Raw genomic sequence first — 27,231 nt, 5'->3', positions numbered from 1 at the left:
CTCTACACCCTTGCCAGCATTTGTTACTGTTTGTGTTTTTAATGACTGCCATTCTAATTGGAGTTAGGTGAAATATCAGGGTAGTTTTGATTTGCATCTCTCTGATTGCTAATGATGTACCTTTTTCATACATTTATTGGCCATTTGAATTTCTTTTGTGAAGTGTCTATTTAGTTCACTTGCCCATTTTTTAAATTGGGTTGTTTTCTTAGCAGTGAGTTTCTTGAGTTCTCTGTGTATTCTAGATAGTAGTCCTCTATCAGAGAAGTAGTTGGCAAAATTTTTCTCCCATTCTGTCAGAGGCTGTTGATAGTTTTCTTTGCTACACAGACATTCTCCAGTTTAATGTAATCTCACATATTGATCCTCCTTTTAATTGCCTATTTTTCTCTGTGCATCTTCGTAAGCATGCCTGAAATATTAAGGGCAATTTTCCTTTTAAGTCTGGGAACAAACTGTGCAATTTATATTTCCTAAAGAGAGCAGGTATCTTTATAGTGTGTCAGTTGACAAGAAGCAAAACCCCTTTAGAAAGACAGTTTTGAGCTGTACATATATAATTGTATCTTGACTTCCTATAGAAGATTGTTTGTCCTCAGTGGTTTACTCTCCTCTCTTTGCAGTTTTCCTCATAGACAGGGACTTGGTACCAGGTCCAAAGACTATAGTCAGCAACTCAGTAATGAACTTTAAGTGCTGACCTCAGCTCTCCTGCTGACCTGGGAGAGGGACCTGTCCTTGCTCTCTGGATTCCTTTGTCGGTGGGCTCAAACCTTTGTGAAATTACGGCAGGAGATTCCAGCCTGCAAGGGTAGGCTGTGGACCCCTAATGAGTTCATAGCCAGTAGCATTTGTTGAGTATCTATAAGTATTGGGATTTATATCTACAAGTATTAAGGTGAATTTTCCTATATTGTCTATGGATTTAATGCAGGACCTACATTGGGATTCTGGCTCCACCATCTAAGGATCAGAGGCTCTGCAACTCACTTGCTCTGCAGGAATACAGTATGAGCCAGCCTCTGCGTGGTTACCGGGGATAAATAACACTGCAGTTTCTTGAGTTGTCAGTGATGAGATAGGTTTTCTCAACTCTTCACAGAGTTCATATTCCATCCCAGCCCATGCTACATTTAATTTTTGTGCCTGGATTTAAGGCATTCAAATAATATGGCAATATCCAATATTTATACATCTTCCATTGTTCAGTGGAATTTCAATGCACCTTTGACTTTCACGATAGCTCCAAACCATGGGAGGGCCAGACAGACTTGCTGTCATCTGACAGATGAGAAATTTAATGCATAGAGTAATTGTGCTTTTAAAAGTCTTTCCCTATCCTCCCCCAGAGCTAGGATTAAACCTAGGATCTCATATAGGTTAGGAAAGTGTTCTGCCACTGAGCTAAATTCCCAGTCCTAAAAGTCTTAATCAATTAACTCCAGACCCAAATCCCAGGCCTCCTATATCTGGGATGATACTTACCACTTCTGTTTATGGCAAATGCATAGGAAAGAGAAATAAAAGCCTTTGTGAAGCTAAAGTATATGCTTTCAGACCTGAGTTCTGGCTGTTTGTGCTTCCTTTGGCATCCCCAGCAGGACTCTGCCTTTCTGCTTATCACTGTCGTAGCTCACCGGAATAATGTTAAACAAACAAGTGATTGATGAGTTCTGACTATAAAACTCCTTCTAAACCACTGAGTTCAGGAAACAGCAGATCGTGCTATGGAAGTTTCCTTTGGCATCTTTGTCTCATGTCTGCTCAATGTTTTGTTCTTCTACTGGATTTGCAGTGGAAAATAATCCTTTCTTGGTGTGGGAAAGGAAGAGAGAAACACAGACAGGAAGATAGTGAGGTCTGTATGGGCAATAAAGGAGACAAGCCAGTTAGCTATTAACCAGAAGACAGAATTAATTCAGCTACTCATGTTCTGGGCACCTCCAACTGGAGGCCTTTTGCTGGCTTTTTCTGCTCTGGGTGGTAAGGCTGATTAAGGCCTTGGGCAAACACAGTGTAAGTACATTTTTCTTCTCTCCTTCCCTGGATCGGGGTGGCAGTAGATTATAATAATTAGCAAGCAGCTTAAGGTGGAAGTCATAGGCAGGTAGTCTAGGCCAAGAGGTGAGTAAGGTTCAAGGAAGGGAGCCTCAAACACCTGGTGATTTTAAATTTATTTTGGCATAGTGTAAGGCAAAGCCCCAACCTTATTCCTACCAGCGGCCTCTCAATGAATTAGGGTCCTTATATTTTAAACTTAAAGGTACAGGGTGATGAAAACAGTAAGATATGCTTGAGAAAGATTTGGCTGTAAGGGTAGTATGAAGGATAAACTAATAGAAACTAGGCAGAAAAGGCAATTGGAGCCGGAGTCAGGGAAGGAACAAGGGCCAGCAGTTAGGATAAAATATTTTCTACCTTACTACACAAAGTTGTGAAATCACAGCTTTAACCTCTTCTTTTTAAGAAATTAGCATCTCAGCCAGGCATGGTGGAGCACACTTGTTTGTAATCCCAGCAACTTGGGAAGTTGAGGCAGGAGGCTTGAAAGTTTGAGGCTAGACTCAGTAACTTAGCGAGACCCTGTCTCAATATAAGTAACAAGAAGGGATGGGGATGTAGGTCAGTGTTAGATGTCTCTGAGTTCAATCTCCAGTATTGAAAAATAGAAACAAAACCAAGAACAACATCTCAAGCCTTTATCCTATGGTACTTGAGGATGATTGGACGTGGGAACACATAGAAAAAAGTTGTTTGAATTCTGTTTCTGAACACATGGAAATAAAATCAGGAAATCAGCATCTGGGAAGAAAGTCAGCAATGTGTCTTGTCTTGCCTAAAATACTTTCAAGCCCCACAGATGAATAGGGATGAGTGGTGAGGGCTGCCTTAGTGTGGAGGGAATGGAAGATCCCACAGAGGATGGTAAGATAGATGTGGTGCTAAGACTCACTCTAGCTGTGAAGGGATAGAGTTAATCACTGAGCTGGACATATAATTGGCCTTCAGCATGGGCTTGGAAGGATAGAAATCTCCAATACTGAGGAAAAATAAATCTCATCGGCACAAAGGAGTGAGCTTTCCCATGTGTTTACAGCGGCACACAGCACAGCCTTGCAGGATCTTGTTCTTCCCCTGTAAGTGTCGCCTAGTGCCAGGTTATTCACCCTAGCTGTTATCCCAGGTAGATCATGAAAATACCTAGAGCCTGGAGGATGGTCTTCTTTCATTCTAACAAGTCAGCCTTGAGTGGACATTCAAAGGCCCTAGTCTACTTCCCTTTCTTGTTTTCTTGTCTTCTTTACCTTCTATTCCTCTACCCTCCCCCAGGGTTCTACCCACAGCTCACCACACCTATAGCCTGTGTTTGAGATTAGTGAAATTCACTCCAGGTTCCATCCTGGAGGGACAATGGTGAATAGATTAATAAGCCAATTCTTCAGAGTTCACCGTCTACATGCAAACCCCCATTGGATAATACTGATCAGTCATAGCTTTCATTCAAGGTATTATAATATAACGCCCTCTTTCCATTAGAGACTAAGATAGAAAAAATAAAGGAGGTTAGAGAGACAGTGAATCCTACTCATCATATGTACGCTAGTTAACTGCTTCTTGCATCTTAGCTCTGTCTTCCCACTTAGTGTTGGCAGATCCTTCATTTTTGTTTTTTCCTGATTTCCTCAAAGTATATCTGGGAGCAGATCATAAAATTATGGAATCTCTACAATACAAGGAACCTTGGTGATATCACTTAATCCAGTGTTTCAACTCTGGTGCGCATCTGAGCAACTGGAGTGCTATGGTAGGCAGAATAATTAGTTCTCCAAAGAGGTCTGTGTCCTAATCCTCAGGACCTGTGGCAAAGAGACTTTGCTAGTGCGATTAATGTTAAGGACCTTGAGATGAAAAAATTATCTGAGATTAACCATGTAGGCCAAAACTAGTTCTTAAAAAGTAGAGAACTTTTCCTGGCTGTGACCAGAGGCAGATGTAACTACAGGAGAATATTCAATATGATGCAATATTGATTAAATATTTCTAGTCATATTGAGAATATTCAATAAATCATATTGAGAATATGCAATATGATGCAATATTAATTAAAGATGGAGGAAGAGAAAGATTCACAGGGCAAGGAATACATGCAGCCTTCAGGAGCTGGAAGAGGTAAGAAAACAAGATTTTGCCTATAGTCTTCAGGAGAGAATGCAACCCCACCAACGTCTTCATTTTAGCTTAGTCAGACTTCTCCCTTCCAAAACCATATGAAAACAAATTTGTGGGGTTTTTTATTTATTTATTATTTTTTTTTTTGCGGGTCTGGGGATGGAACCCAGGGGCATCTGACCTCCGAGCTACACCCCCTGCCCTATTTTTTATTCTTTATTTTGAAACCGGGTCTCACTGAGTTGCAGAGGGCCTCACTAAGTAGCTGAGGCTGTCCGCCAACCGTGATCCTCCTGAATCTCAGCCTCCTGAATGCTGGGATTACAATTGTGCACCACCACGCCCGGCTCATTCCATTTTTTAAAACACCAGAAAGTTCACTTATGGAGCTAGATGAAATCATCTGTTTAATCTCTGCATAATTCTTTTGGGTTAAACTCTCATTCCTCCCTGAATCATGGAGGAGAAAATCAGCAGTTGAAGCTACCTGGTAGATATAAAATACAACAAAATAGCCATCTGTTTCACATTTGAGCCCAAATCATTAGGTTTAACTGCTAATACTCAGGTAAATGGAGGAAACCAAAGGCTGATTAGGGAAATCCTATCCTGACTAAATGCAGAGGCTACCTCCATAGAGAGCTAGTTCTGAAAGCGACTGAGGAAGGCATTTTCCGTCTTGCTCTTGCTAAAGCAGAGAGGCTTCTAGTCTATCGTGGGCATGCCATGTTGTTGTCCTTAGGATCCGGAATGTCCCCCAAAGGCTCATACACTGAAGGCTTGGTCCCAGCTGGTGGAGCTATTGCAATGTGGGAGACACTTTAGGAAGTGAGGCTAATTGGAAGAAGTAGGCCACTTGGGGCATGTTTTGGAAGGGTATAGCTTGTCCCCAACACACTTTTATCTCTCTTCCTCCTCCTCCTTCTTTCTCTTTAAACGCCCCCTTCTCAATCCTTCCTTCCCACCATGAGATGAGCAGTTTTGTCCCAGTTTTGTCCCATCATAGTGCTCCCTGCTCTGATGTTCTATTACACCACAAGCGCACAGTAATGGGGCCAAGTGCTATGGACCGAATCCTCTGAGATCATGAGCCAAAGTAAACCTTTCCTCCTTTATAGTATTTTTCTTATGGATTTTATTACAACAACAGAAAGCTGACTAACACACATGCTATACATTTGCATTTGGGAGTGTACTGAATGTCTCCAAGACCCTTTTAATTCTAATTCAGTGGTCACAGATGTATGAAAACAAGAGTAAGTAATAGTAAATAGTAGTAGGAAAGCCAAACAGAACCGATAGAAGTACTCTATCACGATGACTCCTACTACAAGTCAAAACTCCTCGATCTGCTTGGTTTTCAAGGTTTAGGCACTTTGGTTCCAGCTTCTCTCCCATGTTTAGTTCTCTTGTACAAACCCTTTATTTCATCTGGGAATTATTCCTTCTTTATGTCAATGCCTCCCACTTTCCTTTCTCTCTCATCCTACCAATCCCTCAGGGCCTCACTCCCTCCTCCTCTCCTGGCCTTTCCTTTTGCCTTTAGTCACTATAACCACTACTACTAAGATGAAAATCTTATGGTGTCGTGGCTAGAAAAACCCTGAGGTACTCAAATGGAGGAAGCATATATCCGGATCCCCCATTGGCCTTTAAACTTCAAGATGATTCAAACTTGGTGTTTAGTAAATGTTTGTAGAACCAGTCACTCAATAAATAGTTATATCAATAGCTGTGTAAAACAAAAGCAACAAAACCATTGATGCTGAAGAACACAGCACTTCCTAGCAAACCGAACTTACTCAAACACTGATATACCATACCTTATCTGGTGTCTTAAACATTTCAAGCCTGTGCTCATGAAATTCTCAGCCGTTAGACTTAGTGTTTATTTCTTTATCCTAGAGAAATATATTCAGAGTATACTCAGAACCAACTCTCACAGTATGAAAGGGGCTTCTTAAGACTTTAAGTCTTAAGATTTGAGGTTAGGCAGAGGTAGTGGTGCACACTTGTAATCCCAGCACTTGGGAGGCTGAAACAGGAGGATCACACAGGTCCAAAGCCAGCATCAGCTACTAAGGAAGCTCTCAGCAACTTAGTGAGACCCTGTTTCCAAATATAAAATAGGTCTGGGAGTATAGCCCAGAGGTAGAAAAGCCCCTGGGTTCCACCCCTAGTACCACAAAAAAGAAAAAAAGATTTTTGCTCAAATACCAACTTTTGGCTTTGGTAAACACTGTGCCTGCATTGTGTAGCACAAAATTTTGCTGTCGCATTCCAGGTCCCAATTCCTCCAATAAAGTTTAGGTACATTAAATGTAAAAATATATAAGAAGACTCTGAAATGTGCAGCAAAAATGCCAGACTGACTAGGGATCTTGGGATTCAAGGGATGATGGGGGATGAGTTTTTTCTGGGGTTTCTTGCCTCCTATATCCTTGACCAGGTGCTGAAATCAGCAACCCAGAAACACCAAAGAGAAGAGAAAAGCATCCCTAGTCAAAAGACAGGGCAAGGAGGAGCTTGGTAAGATAGAAATCTTTTAGAGTATAACAAACCTAGCCCAGCTAAATATCTTTAGTCTGGATTTACATTCTTGATCAAATGCTACTGGTCTCTACACCCATCCCCTCTCCAACGAGGGAAATAGAAGAGAAGACCTAGTGGGGAGCTGAGACTGTCACCTCTACTTAGAAATAATAAAGCCCTCCACAAAAGGTATCAGTGGAGGCCACAAAGAGACACTGATGTCAACCCTCATCTTGTAGTAATAGGCTACCTTTTCCTCTCCTGGCCTGTGTGGTCAGAGGAGGCCAAGTAAGAAGCTGGAACTCTGACCACCATTTGGGGGTAACAAAGCTTCCTCCACCTCCTGAACATTCATTGCACTTCCTTTAAACCTCTGATGTACTATTGCTTCCTGTTAAATCTATAAACATTTCAAAATAAAAGTTTTTTCTTAAACTTAAGCATTTAACTGGCCCTCTTTCTCACCTCCTCATGCTTATGCTAGGTGAGAGTGGGGAGAGAAAGAGGAGAGAGACAAGACACCAACCCAAAATGATGGAGCAAATTTCCAAGATGCATCTTCAAGTTTGCACTTTATGTTTCTAGGCTAGTGGTTCCCCAACTGGTAGCAAGTTTGAAGCACTGTCTCCCTCTCCTTATGACCTCGGGTATGCCACTTCTTTCAGCTATTGTTGGTCGTTTGTGATTGTCACAGAGAGGTTTTGCTTCCCCAGTTTAGGCTGATTTTTCAGAATAAAATGAAGTGCAAGAAAGAACCCTAGTTAAATAAAACCTGTTGCCCCCTGTGCTATGTGTTTACCTCCCACTTGTCTGCTACCTGTTTTCAAAAGCTTCCTCCTCCATGTCTGAATCCTGCAGGCAGGAAAAGAAGCTAGGGAGGCGGGAAAGCCCCCTGCACCAGTGCTGTCCTCTCTGAACAGTATGATTACCTCCAATGAGAGCAAATTGACTGCAAAACCTAGCGTGCCATTCAGAACTACAGCTGTCAGGCCCTGATAAGTCACAATCGCCTTGGTTCCGAGGAGCAGCCTCTTTAGAAGTTGTTGGAGAAAATAGAGCTGTGGATCTGAAGCTGCTGTCTGTCAGGAGTGAGACATGATTGGACTGGACAGATCCCTTAGGCTGGCTTAAGGCTCCAGGAAGACAAAGCACTCCCAGCTTCCTGCAGGGGGGAACAGCTTACATGCTCTCTTAGTCTATTTTTTTTAAAAATGAAGTGATGCTATATTCAATAGTTTGACACATTAAGTGACTGGTTTTATTTCATTTGTAGGAAGATCCAAAACGTATAGCCATCTATTTCACCTGTAGGCACTACTTAAATGTCAGCTACAATACCATTATAAAAATAAGCTAATTGCATCAGAAGGTGCACTGACATCTCCCAAGGACCTTCCATGGGCCAGGAAGTGTGCAATGTACTTTTTGTATGTGTTGTTCTATTTTGTTTTTTTGTGGTATGGGAGAAGGAACCCAGGGCACTCTACCTCTGAGCTACTCCCCCTATCCCTATTTTATTGTGAAACGTAGGGTCTAAGTTGTGGAGAGCCTAAGTTGCTGAGACTAGCCTTGAACCTGTAGTCCTCCTGTCTCAGCCTCCCAAGTACTGGGGTTACAAGTGTGCACCACCATGCCTGACTCTTTCTATTTGTAAAATGTCCTTGTGAGTAGGTGCTGTGATTCATAATATATATACAATGATATGCCTCCTCTATGTTGGCTCCACCGCCTATAGTTTCTACCACCTCCCTAATAATGCCACCCAATTATGAATCCCTCAATGGATTAGTCTACTGATAAGGATACAGTGGCACCCTCCCAAATTAAATTCGTGTGTGTGTCGTGTGTGTGTGTGTGTGTGTGTGTGTGTGTGTGTGTGTTTATATGTAGGTGTGATGGAGATCTAGGTGATGTTATGGTGTTATGGTTTGGATCTGAAATGCCCCCCATAGGTTCAATTGTGAAGGCATATTCCCCAGCGTGTCAATGTTCAGTGGTAGGGAAAGTGATTGGATCAGCAGGGCTTCAACCTCATCAATATATTAATCCATTGAGGGCTTCATAACTGGATGGCATCATTAGGAGGTGGTGGGAACTATAGGAGGTAGAGCTATTTGGAGGAGGTATGTACTCAGGATGTGCCCTGGAAGGGTATTTCTTGCGAAGCCCCTTCAGGACTCTCTCTGTTTCTCAGCTGCTGAGTGAGCACTTTGTTTGAAGATTCCTTTCTGCCACGACTGACTTACCATGCATCCAGAAACAAGGGAGCTAGCTGACTGGACTGAAACTGTGAGACTATAGGCCAAAGTAAATCTTTTGTCCTTTTTAATTTTGGGGGGTGTTTTATTTATTTTTTATTTGATTTTGGTACTGGAGATTGAACCCAGGGGCATTCTACCTCCAAGCTATGCCACAGCTCTTTTTATTTTTAAACATACTTTTATTGGTGCATTGTAGTCTCATATCACAGTGTAGTTCAGAGTGATAGGGACATAAATGCACATTGTATTTTTCTTAGACATTGGTGGTTTTCTAGAATTTCCAACACAAATCAGCAATTTGCGTGAAGATATTGGTAATCTCTGTTAAAACGCAATTATTTGGGAGGAGACTATCTAAATAAACTAGGCCAAAGCCCTAGTGTACCTAATCCCTATGGGACAGCATTGCCCTGAGAAATAGGGCAGAAGTCTGCATTAGATCTTGGATGTGGTGGGAGGACGAATGGACCCAGTGCTGAACAGTAGGGGGACACTGGCTTTGTAGAGGCAGAGGAAAAGAGAAGTCACTTGCAGAGGAAAGAAGTCATTGAGAGAGGACAACCAAACGAATTTGTCTTCTTTATGGTGTTTCTCAGGACTAGCTCTCACTTTCTCATCAAACTTTCTCCTGGAAGAAAGATCTGGTGGGTACCAACCCAGTACCCTTCAGTGAAAGCTGTGCTGCCCTCCCATTTGGACTACTACTGGCAGAGAGTCTTCAGCTGTCTGCTCACTTTTTCAGGCATTTCCTGGATGAGGACAGGTGCCTCAGTCATGACCATGCCCCTTCCCAAGGTGCTCACATTTATTGACCATCCATGTGGAGGCAGAGAGGACTCGCCTAATTCAGGGAACAATCATCATGGCTGTGAGAAACACAGGATTTCTCTTTCTGGTCTGTCTTGTATTCTTCCCTACCCTCCAACAGGCTTGGTCTCCAGGGTGCTCTTGCCCAGAATATTTAGTTTGTTTCCCAGGGGGCTCAAGTATGATGAAAAAAATATATCTGGAATCCATTATTTCTAGAGGAAAGGTCAAGACATTTTGTAGTCCTTTAAGGTTCAATGCAGATGTAATGTCCTCTTCAGAGGTGTCCAAAGAAGCAATTATTCACTAAAAAAGTCACTAACTTTGAGGAGGGTTCTGTAGGTACATTTCAGAAAGTTCCTTGTCCTCATTTTCAAAGAAAGGCAGCCAAACTAGCAGTACCAGTCTCTGTCTTGGGAGCGGGAAAGAGTCCGCTTCTGTTTAAACCAGCAAGTAGTATTAGCACTTAGAATTTCACTGTCATTCATTCAATCTCTCTTTGAGGCTGCACTTCAGATGAAAATAATCCCAGTGTTTCTGATTCCTCTTTCTTCCTCCTTCTCCAAATGCTTAAGCTTTGTCTGGTTTGAAGTGTTTCTGATTTGTGTTCACCATCTTTTATAACTAAGGCCAAGGATACAGCCACCTAGTCTCCATTTGCTGGATCAAGAACTATTAATACCTATGGTGGGACCTTGGGGTTTAGTCTGGCTCATCAGCCCCAGAAGCCTCGGCCTCAATTGGCTACCATAGGTTTCTTTTCAAGTGTGCTTATATTGTTGGAGATGAAGCAACTGTTATTCTTCGTAGAAGGCAAAAAGCCCCCCCTCCCCCAGAAGTTCATAGGATGGGTTTAGATAAAGTTCTTGTTCTGAACTGGAGGACTCAGAATGCCTAGGTGAATATACACAAAACTTTAGCGTATTCAGATAAGAGCAGGAACATATTTTGCAATACTAATGGATGCTTTTTCTCCTCTTATTTCCTTCTGTTTTCTAACTCCCTCATCACTAATATGTATACTTCTGTCCCCTCCAATTTCTTTGCTTTTTTGGGTGGGGGAGGTGCTGGGGAATGAACCCAGGGGTATTCTATCTCCAAGCTACACCCCTAGCCCTGTTTTTAGTTTTTATTTGGGAACAGGGTCCTGCTGAGTTGCTAAGAGCCTCAATAAGTTGCTGAGGCTGATGTTAAAACTGTGATCCTTCTGTCTCAGCCTGCTGGGATTACAGGTGTGCACCACCCACCCAACTTTTCAATTTCTAATTGTTATTCTCAGTCCACTGCTCCAGGAAAGGAATGTATACTACAGAGATTTGGGAACAAAAATAAGTTAGATTTAGGACCAAAATGTGTGCTAATGTCTCCAAGATCAGAAAATGGTCCTCAAGCTAAGGAAGGAGAGGGGAAGCCAGGTGTTGATTCCCTCACCTCTGTGTTTCCAGCTTTAAGGAGGGTGGGGGTGGGGGGGGCTAAGTACTGTGAAAAATCACTAGACTGCTTTGAGAGATCCACGAGGCAGAGGGTAAGATGCAGCTAAATGGTGTGTCTGGGCAGGCAGAAATGTTTCGTGTGGCTCAGAGTGGTTGGAAGGTTCTCACATGCCCGAGAAGAGCACAGAGGTAGCTTAGCTGACACAGGCAAACCAAAAAGGACCTTGCAAATAAGAACAAGAAATGATGCAGGAATAGTTTGGACCCTCAGCTGAGGCCCAAATGGAAAGATGTACGTATCATGAGAAACTAGCAAGCCAGAATACCAAACACTCCTTCCACTGTATCCACCCACCTCACCCTAGGATCAGTAAAGAGATTTAGACAAAGACAAAGCTGTGGTGAAAGGGAGAGGATTTTCTTTCTTTCTTTTTTTTGGTGGTGGTACTGGGGCAGGGGTTTTTGACCTCTGGTCTATACTCCCAGACCTATTTTATATTTTATTTGGAAACAGGATCTCACTAAGTTGCTGAGAGCCTCACTAAGTAGCTGAGGCTGGCTTCGAACCTGTGTGATCCTCCTGTCTCAGCCTCCCAAGCACTGGAATTACAAGCATGCACCACCACACTTGGTTAAAGCAGAAGATCTTAAACCCTGGCAGAATTAGGATCTTTACTTATATAAAGAGAAAAAAAAATTTCTTGACTAGGTAGAAAGTCCCCCAGATTCATTTCCTTTTTGGTTTCTTCTCTATTTTTGATTCAATTAAAAACTTCAACCTAGGCCTAATTTAAAGCTCCTATTTCCTTCCTGGGATGATGTGGTTCCAAAACCTGAAACCAAAAAGGAGCCAAGGTTTGTTTTTTTTCTTTCTTCTTCTTTCACTCCTTCTCCACCCCCCCTCCCTGGCTCCTTCAAGAGTGGGGTGAGGTTTGGATAAAATCTCTCGGATGGTGCTATTTGTGGTTCTCTCCTGATGGTCCATATTCTCTACAATGCTGGTGCTTTGTGGGCACTTTATGGACTTCCCATAAGCTCCTCCTGCTTCCCTGCCTAGGGAACTTCATCAGCACAGCATCCTAAGCTGAGTTGCATGCTCTTTGGCTGACCTCTTGTAACTATCTGGGAGGTCTTCTGGGTGTTAGGATAGAATTACTTGCCCCAGAAAATGGTCTGATTTGCTTCCTTTCCTGGCACCCACTTCACTGCTGGGAATATCACACATCTTGCTACATCATATACCACCTTGCCTGCCAGTGAGGGCTGCGCTAGCCAGCCTCCTGCCTTACGGATTCTCCATGGAGGAGGCTGACAGTGGCAGAGCTGGAGTTTGAATCAGATCTTTCTGATTGTAAAACTTGATCTACATATTAAGAGAAGTCAAATTACCGTCTAGTGCAATTGCCTTCCCTATAAGCAGAATTGGGATGGGTGTATTTTTACAAAGGACTGAAATATCTTTAGGCCCGTCAAACCGTGTGGATTCAATAATTTATATAGCATTTTTCTTTTACATATCAATTTCAGTTCAACACATGATAACTTCTCTTTTTGTGCCAGGCACTGTTCTAGATTTTAGGGATATACCACTGTTTAAAGTAAACTAATATCCTTGTCTTCATGGATATACCAATTAATTAAAATCATACTGAAATTCATTTTTTTTGCACCACTCATTTTACAAATTAAATGAAGCCAAATGTGTAACTATTATCAGGTGAAGGCTCAAGAAGAATTTAGCTGTTTAAAAATAGACATATTTGGAAAACATTGATATTATTTAACTCCACTACAAGGACAGAATCCAGTAGAAGTGGGAGGAGTTTGCTTGGTTCACCCAGCCTGAGACCGACAATATCTGGGTCAAAGAGGAAATATTGGGCAATCTCCTTGGGAAATCCATCACACAGCTTGGTTCAGATTATGACTTTAGTAAATGAGGGTTATAATTGTACTAATGATAATGATGAGGAATCTCACGGGCACAGTTTTAGACAAGGAAGCAGATTACTTTATCTCTTGTTCACCTTTTGACTCTGGGACTCTGAGGTGCCTTCCGAAGCTCTTACAGAAGGCATGAATGAATGGTTTGTGTAAACAGGGCAAAAATCACATTTGACCTCAATGTTCGGCACTTAGGATTTCTAAGAGTTACTCATACAGATGTATGATTATCATACAAGTAAGTCAAAGCCTTGTATGATAGTCGTGTAACTAAAAGATTCATCTTTCAGGGCATCAAGTGTGACTGAGGAAGCTTTGTGTCTTTCTCCCCCGTCCTTTCCATCACTGGTCCTAGTGCAAGTTCTGAATCACTATTACCACGGATAATCTTTCCGGGTCCTAACAAGGATAGGGTGAGAGGTACTACCCTCGCTATGGGCCAGACGACGAAAATAAAGGCGGAGGAGACTGGCCGAGGGCACGGCATTGCCAGTCTTACTCTAGGAACCTCACCTCAGCTCCCTCCACTCCTTTGGCCTCCAGTCCTTCCTCCCGGGCTGGACTACCCGGGCCCTTCGCTGCGCTTCCCACACACTCAGACTTCAGCTGCCCAGTCGGGGCCTTAAACTACATTTCCCATCATGCCCCGCGCCGGTCAGCCTCACGTGGGGCTCCCCTAGGCTGCCTCTGTGGTTGTTAACCGAACCCACTCTTCTAGGAAGAGACAAATTATTACGTGCTTTTGAAATAAAGTGTATCTTTTCTTCCCCAATCCGCAACCTTTAGTGTACGGGATAAAGAGGCCGCTGAGGAAGGAAATTAGTTCAGGCGATATCTCTGGCCACCCTACTCCTCCTGCCCCCGGCCCCTGCCAGGTCCCCGGGGGCCTGGGAGTGTCATTGGGGGATGACCGCAGCCCTTGCCGCGGCAGCTGCCACCGCGAACATGGTCTCCGGCAGCAGCGGCCTGGCGGCTGCTCGCCTCCTAGCACGCACCTTCCTCCGTGAGTCGGACCGGGGCTCTGTCTTTCTGGCCTCCGCGGGTTCCTGGGCCCGCCGGGCCTACGTCCTGGCTCAGGCCGTCGCTGGCCTCCAGGGCTGGACCTCGGCTGGCGGAGGAAGCCGCGGGGCCCTGGCCCCAACCGGGAGCCCTTTCGGGTGGAGGGAGCTTGGCTGGATGCACAGGCCGCTGGCGGATGGGGACCTGGGGTGGCCCAGCCAGGATTAGCGTCTGAGAGCCCTGCAGAGCCGGGGCATGCTCTTGCTTTGATGGTGATGAGAGGCGGAAAGGGGGTAGCATCTAGATTGGCTGTGTCTGGAGCGAAAGGTGGAGAGGTCCAGGATGAACTCAGCCAAGAGGGTGAGTGTTTGGGTTGAGAGGTAGCAGGAGTCTCCTGGTAGGAAACGGGACGAAGAGGTGAACCTTCTGCGGAATTGGAATTGTTCTTTCAGGGGATTGTAGGATCAGCGGAAAGGCTGTTTCAGCGTCCAGAGTCAGCATATCCTGGCTTGGCTGGGACCTTAACCGGTTTACTTGCAGTGTCTCCCGGGCAGTAGGAACACCGCAGTACTTGATTGAACACGTACCACTCAACGGGTGGCCAGTCTTTGAGTAACGCTGATTGTTGAGAATTGTTGCTGTTCAAAGTCGCTGTGTTTGGTAGGTAGGTTATAGTTGGAAGAAACTTTGGAATGTGGCACATTGAGGTTTGAAATATGGCTAGTCTCTTCACACATAGTGTCATAACGTTAGCCTTTTTTTCTTAGTCGGTTTTTCAACTAATATTGCAAACCACATGAAAATAATACCGTATTTTAATGGATCTGAATTGTATGGATCCCCCAACTTACTGGCTTAGCACTGTCCCCTTTTACTTTTTTGCTTTCTTTCTTTCTTTTTTTTTTTTTTGGTGGCACTAGATTTTGAACCCAGAAGCATTCTACCTCCGAGATACACCCCCAGCCGTATTTTATTTTTGTTTTGAAACAGGGTTTCCCTAGGTTATTGAGAGTCGCTCCCTTTGTTGAGGCTGGCCTTGAACCCCCTCCTGTCCCAGCCTCCCAAGTACTGTGATTACAAGTGAACCACCACGCCTCGACTTACCAGCCCTTTACTCAGTCCCCCTACTCCACTACTTCTTCTGCTCTCTTATTTGTATTCAGTGCCCCCCATTGCTCCCTCCAACGCAGGGGCGGGTATTATGGACTTTGGGAGTCTATGAGAGTCTGTGGCATCATCGCTTAAAAGGTGCACCATTATTTTGGCTACTACTAACAATGGAAATGATAGCTGATTAATATTGTACCACATGATTGGTTGTCAGGTACAGTTTTTCCTTTTTATTTTTTGGTGGTACTGGGGGTGGAACCCAAAGGCTTTCTACCTCCGGGCTATACTTCAGGACCCATTTTATATTTTATTTGGAAACAGGGTCTCACTAAGTTGCTGAGAGCCTCACTAAGTAGCTGAGGTTGGCTTCGAACCTGTGCGATCCTCCTGTCTCAGACTTCCAAGTGCAGGGATTACAAGCATGTGCCACCATGCCCGGCTTTCCTTCTTCTTTTTTTATGTTGCTGGGGATTGAACCCAGGGATATTCTACCTCTGAGCGACACCCCCAGCCTGATTGATTGATTATTTATTTATTTATTTATTTATTGTGGTACTGGGGGTGGAACCCAGGGGCTTTCTACCTCTGGGCTATACTCCCAGACCTATTTTATATTTTATTTGGAAACAGGGTCTCACTAAGTTGCTGAGAGCCTCACTAAGTAGCTGAGGCTGGCTTCAAACCTGTGGGATTCTCCTGTCTCAGCCTCCCAAGTGCAGGGATTACAAGCATGTGCCACCATGCCCTGCTTTTTTCCTCCTCCTCCTCCTCCTCTTCCTCCTCCTCCTCCTCCTCCTCCTCCTCCTCCTCCTCCTCCTCCTCCTCCTCCTCCTCCTCCTCCTCCTCCTCTTCTTCTTCTTCTTCTTCTTCTTCTTCTTCTTCTTCTTCTTCTTCTTCTTCTTCTTCTTCGTTGCTGGGGATTGAACCCAGGGATATTCTACCTCTGAGCAACACCCCCAGCCTGATTGATTATTTATTTATTTATTTATTTATTTATTATGGTACTAGGGGTGGAACCCAGGGGCATTCTACCTCTGGGCTATACTCCCAGACCTATTTTTTATACTTTATTTGGAAACGGAGTCTCACTAAGTTGGTGAGAGCCTCACTAAGTAGCTGAGGCTGGCTTTGAACCTGTGCAGTCCTCCTGTCTCAGCCTCCCAAGCGCAGGGATTACAAGTTTGGGCCATGCCCAGCTTTTATTCTTTATTTTGAAACAAGGTCTCACTAAGTTGCAGAAGGCTTCACTAAGTAGCTAAGGCTGGCAGTGAACCTCCTTCTGTCTCAGCCTCCCAAGTCCTGGGATTACAAGTGTGTGCTACCATGCCTGGCTCAGATACATCTTGATTTAAGAGATGTTCAAAAGTTAAAACAATGTGCGTCTTAGAAATGATGTATAGGATGATCTGTGCCCATCATTAGAGTAAGTGAATCAGTTTTTATGAAGTGTCTTGTATGTAATAGACATTAAACTAAAGTTAGTTTTTCTCTCTCTTCTTTGTTTCAACTTTGCTTCTAATTCTGCACATTGAATATTAGGTGAGACTTTTCCTGTTTTGAGGAGATTTCATTCTAAAAGTATGATGATTGTGCACTCAATAGCTATACTTGGTTACCAGATTGTTTGAGGTCAAAGGTCTAGTTAGATAAGTTTGGCAGGTAGGAAAGACTTGGGTTTACTTGGGAAAGTTTTCTGGAAATTCTTCTGGACAGTTGAGGGTGTTTTCGACAGAAGAAAAAAGGAAACAAACAAAAAACCAAAAACAAACCCCAAGGATTAGATGATTAGTCAGTATTCACTCTGGTCAATAGAGTTTGAGCATCAGGAAAGTGGTAGTATTGGGTATGGGCCTAGGTCAGCCTAATTTGAATAGGTTGTGGTTTAGTGTATAGAAGGTGACACATGCAGCACACCTACTGTAGTGGGAAAGTCCAGGAAGAAGTTGCACACTGACGTGATGTCTTTCTCTTCTGAGGTCTTGCTGCTGTGAGAGTCTGAAAGATCCTACCCTCCAGTAGGTCTGCTGTCTTAACAGGAGAAGATACACAGAAGAAAGGAAGATGTCTAAAACATCTGATTCCTTAATCCATTCTTGGCAGTACTTAACAATGAACTCAAGTTTTCTTCCTAGACTCTAAGACCAGAGGCCTTAAAGAGATCATCGGTTTAACTTTTTGTTGCTGGAGTAGTCTTAAATTATCAAAGTCATGTGACTAACCAGTTATTAAGACCCTGAGAAGTTTAAGATCTAAACCAAGACACTTCCTATATTAGAGCTGATGTTGACAGATGGCTGTGTTTAATGTATAAAAACATTAAGTCAGGAAACCTATAAATTATCTTTCCCATGCTGCATTTTAAGCCCATTTTTATTCTCACTAGGAAAACAACTATAAAATCATAAGATAAACTTTAAAAAATCACAAATTATTTAGGCTCTGAGGGCAAAAGAACTAAAGACGCTAGGGAATTTTGTTCCCTCTGTTTTATTAAGATTTGCTTGATTGGTTGTACATTATGGCTGAGGTCCTAAGTGTTGTAATATTAATTGTAGTTAAGAAAAAAGCAAACACTCATAGATCCCTTCCAGAGCTGTGTTAGAAGGGCAGTTTAGAATGTGTAGAAATTCCTGGGCTAAACTCCTACTCATTTTATAATTCTGGATACAAAGGAAAAAATCTAGATTAAGTGAAGAGGGAAAATAAAATGAAAAATGAGAACTATTATTTCCATGAGAATGTTTAAGAGCTTTATAACCCTTGTGGTTGAAATAATACAGTTTTTAAAAAGAAGTATAAGGCAATAAATATGTCAGGAGTTCTAATAAGTCAACTTCTTTAGAACAAATAGGGAATTAAGAGTGAGTATTCTTGAACCTCAGAATTATGGTATTTTTTTTTTTTTTTTTTTGGTACTGGGGTTCCTGGAAGCCCTTCTACCTCCGGGCTACACTCCCAGACCTATTTTTACATTTTTATTTGGAAACAGGGTCTCCTAAGCCAGCGTGCGCGGCTGGCTTCGAACCTGCGCGATCCTCCTGTCTCTGCCTCCCAAGCGCGGGGATTACAATCGTGCGCCACCACACCCAGCCAGAATTATGGTATTTGAGTCCCAGAAAGTGAACATTACAATCCAACTGGTCTCACAATTTTGTTTGGCAGATGAGGAAATAGACCCAGGAAGTTTCCTAACCAGTAGCAGCGGAAGTAGTAGAACCCAGGCTTCAGATGTAGTCCAGGATCCTCCCACTCATTTGTGCCATGTGATAGTTTGAGCCTTATTTTTTGAAGCTCTTGATTTTTTTTTGGCATGCTCAGTGGAGATGACTGTGGAGATGACTACCCGGCTCAAAGGTGCCACTTGCCTTTTCCATGTGTTTGCCAAGTTGTAAGGTCTGTTTTTAGAAGTGTGGAAGCATTTAAAAGTCTACTTTAGAAAAGTAGACACAGCGATGCTCTGATTGTGGTTTATGTTGCCATTCGCATCTGTGAACCAAATCTTTATTTCAGAAATATAAAATATCAGTGTAGTCATGAGAAAGTGACCTTGAATATTGATTAACAGAAATATTACTGAGAATGTTAAGAAAATTATTTTGTACATACAGGGGAACAATTTAATTTTACCAAAGAACAGGCATTTTATTCCCTTAGACCCACATTTTTATATCATAACATTTTTAAAGTTGAGATGTCTTATAATTGATGTGATCTGAGAAACATTGGCAGCAGTTTTTCTTTTTTACTAGTACTTAACAGTACTCAAAAAAAAACACCCAGTGGTGTTTTAGATTTGATGAAGTATGAAATATGGTTTTTATAACCAACAAAGTTAATATTAAATGTATACATATATTCCAATGTTAAATGAGTATATAATTTTGCATTTGAATAGCGAGTTGTTTGGGATTTGGGAGTAAGTGTCTGCCAAGCTCCTCTGCTGTAATGTAGGGTCCTATAGGTGAGGACCACAGTGAATGTTTCTGTCTCAAGAGTTCTTATGCTGGGAGCTTGATCTCCACTCTGGCAGTGTTGAGAGGTGGTAGCACCTTTAACAGGTGAGGTGTAATGGAAGATATTTAGTTCACCAGTACCATGCTAGGAAAAAATAAAGAACTCCTGGAGTGAGTTCTTATGAAAATGGATTGCTATAAAGCAAGGTCACTCTATGTACTTGGCCCTTTCTGCATAGGGCTGTTTCCCTTCCTGTTTCTCTGTCATGTTGTGATGCAGCCAAGGAGGCCCTTACCAGATGCATAACAGATGAGGCTACCCAATCTTGGACTTTCCACCTCCAAAACTGTGAGCTAAACAAACCATTTTTTTTAAATAAGTAGTTAGCCTGAGGCATTTTGTTCTAGCAACAGAAAATGGACTGATAAATTAATAAGTATGCATTTGTTAAATTCACGAGTTTATGTATGAATAAACTGGTACCATGGACATAGTTTAAGAGGTGAGTTGGAGAAGAAGCATTTTCTTGAATAGCTTCTCAGATTACTGGTTAAGAGCACGGTGCTAGTCATACATAGTTTAAGTCCCATCAGGGCAGGTGCTCTTGCCCATAGATTGTGCCATGAATCCCACCAGCCATCTTTTATTTTTTATTTTTTATTTTTTTGGTGGTACTGGGGTGGAACCCAGAGGCTTTCTACCTCCAGGCTATACTCCCAGACCTATTTTATACTTTATTTGGAAACAGGGTCTCACTAAGTTGCTGAGAGCCTCACTCAGTAGCTGAGGCTGGCTTCCAACCCGTGCAGTCCTCCTGTCTCAGCCTCCCAAGCGCGGGGATTACAAGCGTGCGCCACCACGCCCGGCATCCAGCCATCTTTTAAATGATATAATTGCTGTCTCTGGGAAAGAAGACTCATTGTGTGGCTGATACAGACTCCTCACTCCTGTTGAAAGCACATCTCTCTTAGGTCACCCCCTTTCTTTCCTTTAGCATCTTTATTTAAATTTGTGCTTTTGTAGTTTTGTTTGTTTTTAATGTTCAGCTCTGTCCCAGAGCCGGAAAACCCATGTGGGTAGGGACCAAGTCTATCAGATTCATTTGTGAATCTCTAGCACCTGGCAGATAGCCTGCCACAATGAACATCTGAAATCAGTTCGGTGTGCTTACTCTGCATCAGTAATAATAGTGACAGTAAAATAGCTATTAGTGATATAGCACTTACTATAGACGAGGTACTGTTTTTCATGCTCTATTATTAGCTCATTTAATTCTCACGTCAGCCAATAAAGTATATATTATTATACCCATTTTTACAGTGAGAGTGTCCCTTTACAAATGTTGCAGAAGGTGAAAACTTCCAAGTTTATTTGTGCATGCTACACATTATATGTAGGCATGGATGAGTGTATTTACATTTGTGTATAGAATGTGCATGAAGACATATTGAAACATTATTGGTCGGAGTTACTTGATTTTAAAATATGAACTATATGTTTTCTCTTTTTAGGAAAAGATTTACCTTTGTGCTCATGTAGGATTTTGGGAGTATACCAGGCACTTTGATACCCAATCTACAGGCATCATCTCATAATAACATCACAGTCTCCTCCTGGGCAGCTGTTATTCCATTTACAGATTGGAAGACTAAGGCTAAGGGAGATCAAAAGATATGCCCTGGGTCACATTGCTGGTGAGCAGCAGAGCATAAACACAAGCCCTAGCCTGTCTGGTTCCTGAGACAATGTTCTCAGCTGCTCCTGGGACACAACACCACGGTCAGGTGGACCAGTTTCTAAGAGCTAGAAGACAAGGTGATGTTAGTGCATCCCTTGGAGGTGGCCCAGGATATGGCAGCTGTATCTTTCACCATCAGGTGATTCCTGGTGGCCAACTTCAGGCCATCCCGCTGCCCTTAATTATAAGTGCTCATTTTCTCATTACTAGTGAAGTTAGACATCTCATCAAATGTTGATTTACCATTTCTCATCAGTTGTGTTTCTTTATCAGTTTGTCTGTTAGCTAAGGGCAAGGATGGTCTTTGAGTGGCAGCACTGGCTAGGCGGGCTCTGCCCTTGTAGGATTTGGGGAGTGTAGCAGGGGACAGTCTCTCATGACATACATACTTGTTGTTTCCACTAGCCTAGGGTCAGGTGCTTCGTTGTACAGTACTGTGCCAGGACTTGACCACAGAGGTCCCTCAAGCCTCTTGTTCAGCAGAGTCTGTTCCAAGAATGCATCTCTCTGTGACCCAGCTGCTGTATACGCACATAGAATGTGAAGGTGAATGGAGGGGTGAATCTGAACCTTCGCTTCCCTAGAGAGAGCAGGTCTCCATATTCCCCTGCCAGAGCATCAACTGGTGCTCCTTCAGTTGTGGCGCCCGAGGTCTGAAGATTTAGGGGGCACAAGGCTGGGATTCAGAGTGATTCAAGGCAGAAAGCATGGGATGGGTCCAGAGAAAGTTGTGATGAGATGGTTTTTGCTCTGGAGCTAGCTTTCATCCCTACTCAGCGGTAGACCGAAGGACTGGCTACTTGGAAGAGAGCCACCGAGAGGGCAGGTTGGCGGCTGCAGTGGAGGCTTAGAAGGTAGCCCACAATTTTAAGTCACGTGCACTTCATCCTACTGATTTTTGAATAGGAGTTGGTTGTAGTAACTACTTAGATTTCTCAAATTTCTTTGAGAGAGGTTGCTGAGAATAACTTAGATTTTTTTTTTTACAAGTATCTCCCTTTTTTAAAATCTACTTTCCCATTTATTTTAGTTTCCCAATTTCATTTATATGTGGATTATTGAACCTTGCATCGGAAGAGATCAAATTAAGTGATTTTGGATTGTATTTTAGAGAAATTTTATTCCACGACTAAACTAATATATTGTTGTTAGTGGGGAATGAGTAGCAGAGTAGTTCTTACTTATACTCTTGACAAAGTTTGCCTCTTATCTCACCTATTGTTTATAGATGTTGGGCTTAGAAACGTTGGGTCAGATAGGGAATGCATGTGGCAATTTAGTAAACATTATTGGTGAAGATGATGCCTAGTTTTTATTCTGGGTTTAATTGGAGCCATTTATTTTTGAACCCCAGTGTTCTTCGTGAGGAATGAAAATGATAAACTTCATCTTTTCTTTCTCATTTCAGGAAAGGCAACAAAATTGTAGTTCTTGATAAAGAGAGATTCCAGAGAATAGAGCAGGGTCTTTTTTTTTTTTGTTGTTTTTTCTAATTTATTTCTGTGGTCTATGTGTCTCATTTAAAAAGTGATGTTTAAATTTGCCATGGTCACAGTATAGCTCTTGAATTAGAGGAAATTTTTTTTTGATCACCAAATTGAATTCATAATTCAAAAATTTGGAAAAATTATAATGTGTCATATTTTCTTTGCTTTGCAGTGCAGCAGAATGGAATTCGGCGCTGTTCCTATACAGCTTCCCGGAAACATCTCTATGTCGATAAAAATACGAAGGTTATCTGCCAGGGTTTCACTGGTAAGCAGGTATGTATTTCTAGATTTTACTTAAAGTGTAGACTCAAAGATGTAAAAAGTTAGCTATTTTTGCCGGGCATGGTGATGCACGCTTGTAATCCCCGCGCTGGGAGGCTGAGACAGGAGGATCACACAGGTTCGAAGCTAGCCTCAGCTACTTAGTGAGGCTCTCGGCAACTTAGTGAGACCTTGTTTCCAAGTAAAATATAATAGAGGCCTGGGAGTTTAGCCTGGAGGTAGAAAGCCTCTGGGTTCCACCCCCAGTACCACCAAAAAAAAAAAAAAAAAGTTAGCTGTTTTCTACTTTTAAAATCAGAAAAGTAGTCTAGCTGGGCATGGTGGTGCATGCTTGTAATCCCAGCATTACATCGTGGTTTGAGGATAGCCTCAGCTGATCCTTAGGCCCTTTGCAACAGAGTGAGACCTTGTTTCAAAATAAAGAATAATAATAATAATAAAATAGGACTAGGGGTGTAGCTTGGGGGTAGAATGCCCCTGGGTTCAATCCTCAGTACTGCAAAGGAAAAAAAAAATCATAAAAGTAGTAACATGTTATTGGTGCAGAAAAATGTGATGCAGATGCCTGGTGGTATACTGTGTTGGAGACCCACATATTCCCTTTTATCAGGTTCGGCACTACTCTTTTCCTCCAGTATTGGAGTAGCTCACTGTTTGACTAAGCACTAGATAAAGTCTTTGCTTGTATCTAGTCCTTGTTCGGAGAAATGCTCATTGTTAACCATGAAATCCACATTCAATGTGGAGAAATGCACAGGTCCAGGAGGCTCATGAGAACAGAGTCAGGCAGAGGAACCAGTGCATTGACATTGCTCGTTTTATATTCTCTTTGCCTAAATGATCTTCAGAGAGAATACCAGGAAAACTTGCCTTAAGGATTTTAACTTGCTTGCATTCATTTATATTTATTCTCTCCCCTACTTATAGAATTTCCATAAATATATCTCTGATGTGATTCTATACAACATAAGAATCTTCTTGCCCTCTTTCCTACCATTCCACAACTAAAAATTTCTTCTGTTAATAAATTGGTATGTTTCCTTCCAGCTATTTCTCTTGCAAACACAGACTATATATAATGTGTATTTTATAGAATTTATACTACGGAACTGTAAGTGGACATGGCTCTGTTCTGCTAAAACTTAATTTGCAAAACCAGATGGCAGGCCAAATCTCACAGAACATATTTTGCCAACCATGATTTAGAAGGTGATACCTAAACAGCCAAAGATTTTATGAGAATCATTTCTACATACCTATATTCTCAGGAAAGGAGATGTTCATCTGAGATTTGAAGTGCATTTATCATTTTCTTTCCAAATAAAATTACTTTCAGTCTATTTTAAAATGTATTAAATGTATATTAATATTATTAGCATTATAATGAAGTACTTGATTAGCCTGGCTTTTTTATATAAGTTTATTATATATGGTATGTTTTTTGTTTGCTAAACGTTTTATGATTCTATGACATTTTAACTTCTAAACTTTTTTGTAAGAACTCTTACTCATGGAATAAGCAGAATTTGGAAATGTCTCTGCTTCCTAAGTTAGGTAATGATTTGCCTTAATTTGCCTGATATTTGTGCTAAATATTTAAATCCAAGATTGGTTTCAGTATCTTTCAGTTACCTGATGTCAATTTTTTTCTTAATCACTTTCTTTTGAAGTAGTTGAGAACCTTAATTGCCTCATTTAAATTTGTTGATACAGTTCTGCTATAAAAGTAATGGTAAAGTCTGAAATTTGAGCTTACCTCCACAGCAAACCTGTTAGGTATATCCTCAGTTCTTTTTTAAGTTTACACACAATTCTATGTGTGAATGAGGAATGTTTATATCTTAGATTTCTGCAGTACACATTTCCAATGGGTACCATCTGATTTCTAATATTAGCTTTTATGACCTGTTAAAATTGTTCCTAGTCTTAACTGTATACTGGCTGGTGATAGAAAGACTAAGGAAAATAAGTTTGTTTGTTTGTTTGTTTGTTTATTTATTTATTTGGTGGTACTGGGGTTCCTGGAAGCCCTTCTACCTCTGGGATACACTCCCACGGGCTACACTCCCAGACCTATTTTTTAACTGTTTTATGTGGAAACAGGGTCTCTTAAGCCAGAAAGGCTGGCTCCGAACCAGCGTGATCCTCCCTGTCTCCGCCTCCCAAGCGCAGGGATTACAAGCGTGCGCCACCACGCCCGGCTAAAAATAAGTTTTTTTAAGTGGTGATGTTATCTCTGTTTAGGACCACATTAGGACTAAAAAAATTTTAGTTCATATGAATTTTCCTGGTAATGTAGTCTAGGGCAGTGCTTCACAAACTATGTGAAGACCAGATGGGTTTTTTTTTCTTCCATTTCTTAATGAGGATCAATGATTTTATAAAATATGATAAAAGTTGAAGCAACATCATACTGCTGTGTTTGCAAACATTATGTTATATTTTTATTCAATTTTTTGTTTCCTTTCTTTTTTTGGTCATACTTTTTTTCTCTTTGCAGACCAGTAAGAGTTTGCGTACCACATTGTATATAGCACTGTTTTAAGAGAGAATGAAAATATAGTGAAACATGTAAATCCATGTTTATAATTGCCCAATTCATAATAGCCCAAGCATATAACCAACCTAGGTGTCCATCAGCATATGAATGGATAATAGAAATGTGGTACATACACACAATGGAATTTTATTCAGCCCTAAAGAAGAACGAAATTGTGTCCTTTGCAGGAATGGATGGAAGTAGAGAGTATTATGCTGAGGGAGATCAGCCAGTTGCATAAAGTCAAGAGTATAATGTTTTCTCTCTATGTAGAAGCTCGAGTGACAACATTTATCTGAAGATAAATGAGGAGAGAGACCAGTACAATAGTGGAAGGGGGTTGGGGGAGGGAGGTAGAAAGGGGGAAAAGGAGAACTGATGAAGAAGACAATTCAGATAATGCGGTATCCATATAAGAAGGGTCACTTACCAAACATACTGACATGTATAGAGAGTGGGGGATCGAGGTGGGATGTGTGCATGTATATTTGTATTACTTTGAACCTCACTATGAGATATAATTACAGAGCCCAATAAAGGTACAGAGAGAGAGAGAGAGAGAGAGAGAGAGAGAGAGAGAGCGAGCGAGCGCACTTGCCTGTGGTTCTTTCTGAAACTCTTGACACTAGCTTTAAACCGATTACTTAACATGCTTGGAGCCAAGTTTTCTATTTTGATAAAGAAGTTGAATCAGAAAATTTCTTAAGTCCTCAAGGTCCTAATTTTTATGCCTTATATAATTAAAAATTTGAATAGTTGGTTCAGCATTTTTAGATCCCTGTAGAGTGACCCCATAGACCCATTCATTTTTCAACAACTATTGAGTGCCTACTAGATATAATATGTTGATATAGGTGCCAAATTGAAATGAATGGAGTAAACAGAAACCTGTCTTAATGGATTTACTTTTAGTGGAGAGGACAGAAATACATCAACAAAATTGATGAATAAATTATGTTATAAATTGTCATAGTTATGGAAAAAACAAACCAGAGAAGGAGGGTTTATGTATGTAGAATTGTGGTGGTTGGTATGGGGAGAGGAAGAGTTTTTATCAGGTAGTCAGGGCAAATTTGACCTGTGAGTCAAGATCTAAAGTTGTTGAAGTGAACCAACAGCTATGGGATAACTATGGATGTAGTCCATTCAGAAAGCACAGCAAGCTGCCAGGCAGGCATGGGCCTGCCACGTATGTAGCTGCAAGACCAGTGTGGCTGGTGTGACGGAAGGAATGGGAGGACAGCAAACAAGGGCAGGCCGGTGGTGTGTGGACAGAGTTGTATGCCGACTTGTAAGCCAGTGTAAGGAGTTTGGCTTTTATGTGAACAAAATGGAAAAGATTGGAGGGTTTGAGCAGAGGAGTGACATAATCTTCCTTGTTTTAGTAGAATCACTTTGGCTTTTGTGGAGAAAAGATTCTTAGGGGGCAATAATCGGTTAAGAGTTGAGGTGACTTGGGTCAAGGTGGTAGCTAGCAATAGATAGGTGAAGAAGTTGTTGATTATCTTTTGAAGGTAGAGGAATAAGATTTACTAATGAATATGATATGTGATCTGAGAGAGGAGACGCTACGGTAACTTCATACTTTTAGTCTGAACATCTGTAAGTAGAATTGCCATTAATTGAGATGGAGCAGATGGAGAAGGGATTGATCAGAACTCAGCTTTGGGCATGTTGAATTTGAGAGGCCTCCTACTTCTACAAGTTAGAGGTGTTAGGTATGCATTTGAGAATGTGAGTAAGAATTGAAGGCACAGATCTTGGCTAGGTCTCTGGGGCATATCTGTAAGGCAAGGGTCAGTGAATGGCTGTTATTTATTGCCATGATGTGGGATCACAATACAAAGGGCACAAATGTAGATGAGAAAGAAAGTTAAGGAGAAAGAAAAAGAGAAGAAAACTAGAGGAAGGAGAGTCTTAGAAGTCTAGTGAATACTCTCTTGCAACGCCTGGAGCCAGTTTTGGTTTTTGA

The 27,231-nt window shown here is 41.8% G+C and overlaps 2 protein-coding genes across 2 annotated transcripts in view; one reads left to right on the top strand and one right to left on the bottom strand.

Moving 5' to 3' along the window:
- DNAH6 (dynein axonemal heavy chain 6) overlaps nucleotides 1-13,281 on the bottom strand; it is a gene marked incomplete at both ends in the record, with an annotated part of 205,522 nt that extends 192,241 nt beyond the window's left edge. Inside the window, 3 exons of the mRNA XM_080711415.1 lie at nucleotides 7,632-7,864; nucleotides 12,493-12,566; nucleotides 13,231-13,281. Of these exons, the coding sequence (XP_080567541.1) occupies nucleotides 7,632-7,864; nucleotides 12,493-12,566; nucleotides 13,231-13,281 (358 nt within the window). The remainder of the gene's footprint in view (nucleotides 1-7,631; nucleotides 7,865-12,492; nucleotides 12,567-13,230) is intronic.
- Nucleotides 13,282-14,053: 772 nt separating this feature from the next.
- Nucleotides 14,054-27,231, top strand: part of SUCLG1 (succinate-CoA ligase GDP/ADP-forming subunit alpha) — a gene marked incomplete at its 5' end in the record, with an annotated part of 29,704 nt that continues 16,526 nt past the window's right edge. The window contains 2 exons of the mRNA XM_080711581.1: nucleotides 14,054-14,150; nucleotides 22,608-22,711. Coding sequence (XP_080567707.1) covers nucleotides 14,054-14,150; nucleotides 22,608-22,711 — 201 coding nt within the window. The remainder of the gene's footprint in view (nucleotides 14,151-22,607; nucleotides 22,712-27,231) is intronic.

The sequence above is a fragment of the Muscardinus avellanarius genome, assembly GCF_963383645.1.
Source record: "Muscardinus avellanarius genome assembly, chromosome: 15".
Taxonomy (NCBI): domain Eukaryota; kingdom Metazoa; phylum Chordata; class Mammalia; order Rodentia; family Gliridae; genus Muscardinus; species Muscardinus avellanarius.
This window is presented reverse-complemented; position numbering and strand designations above follow the sequence as displayed.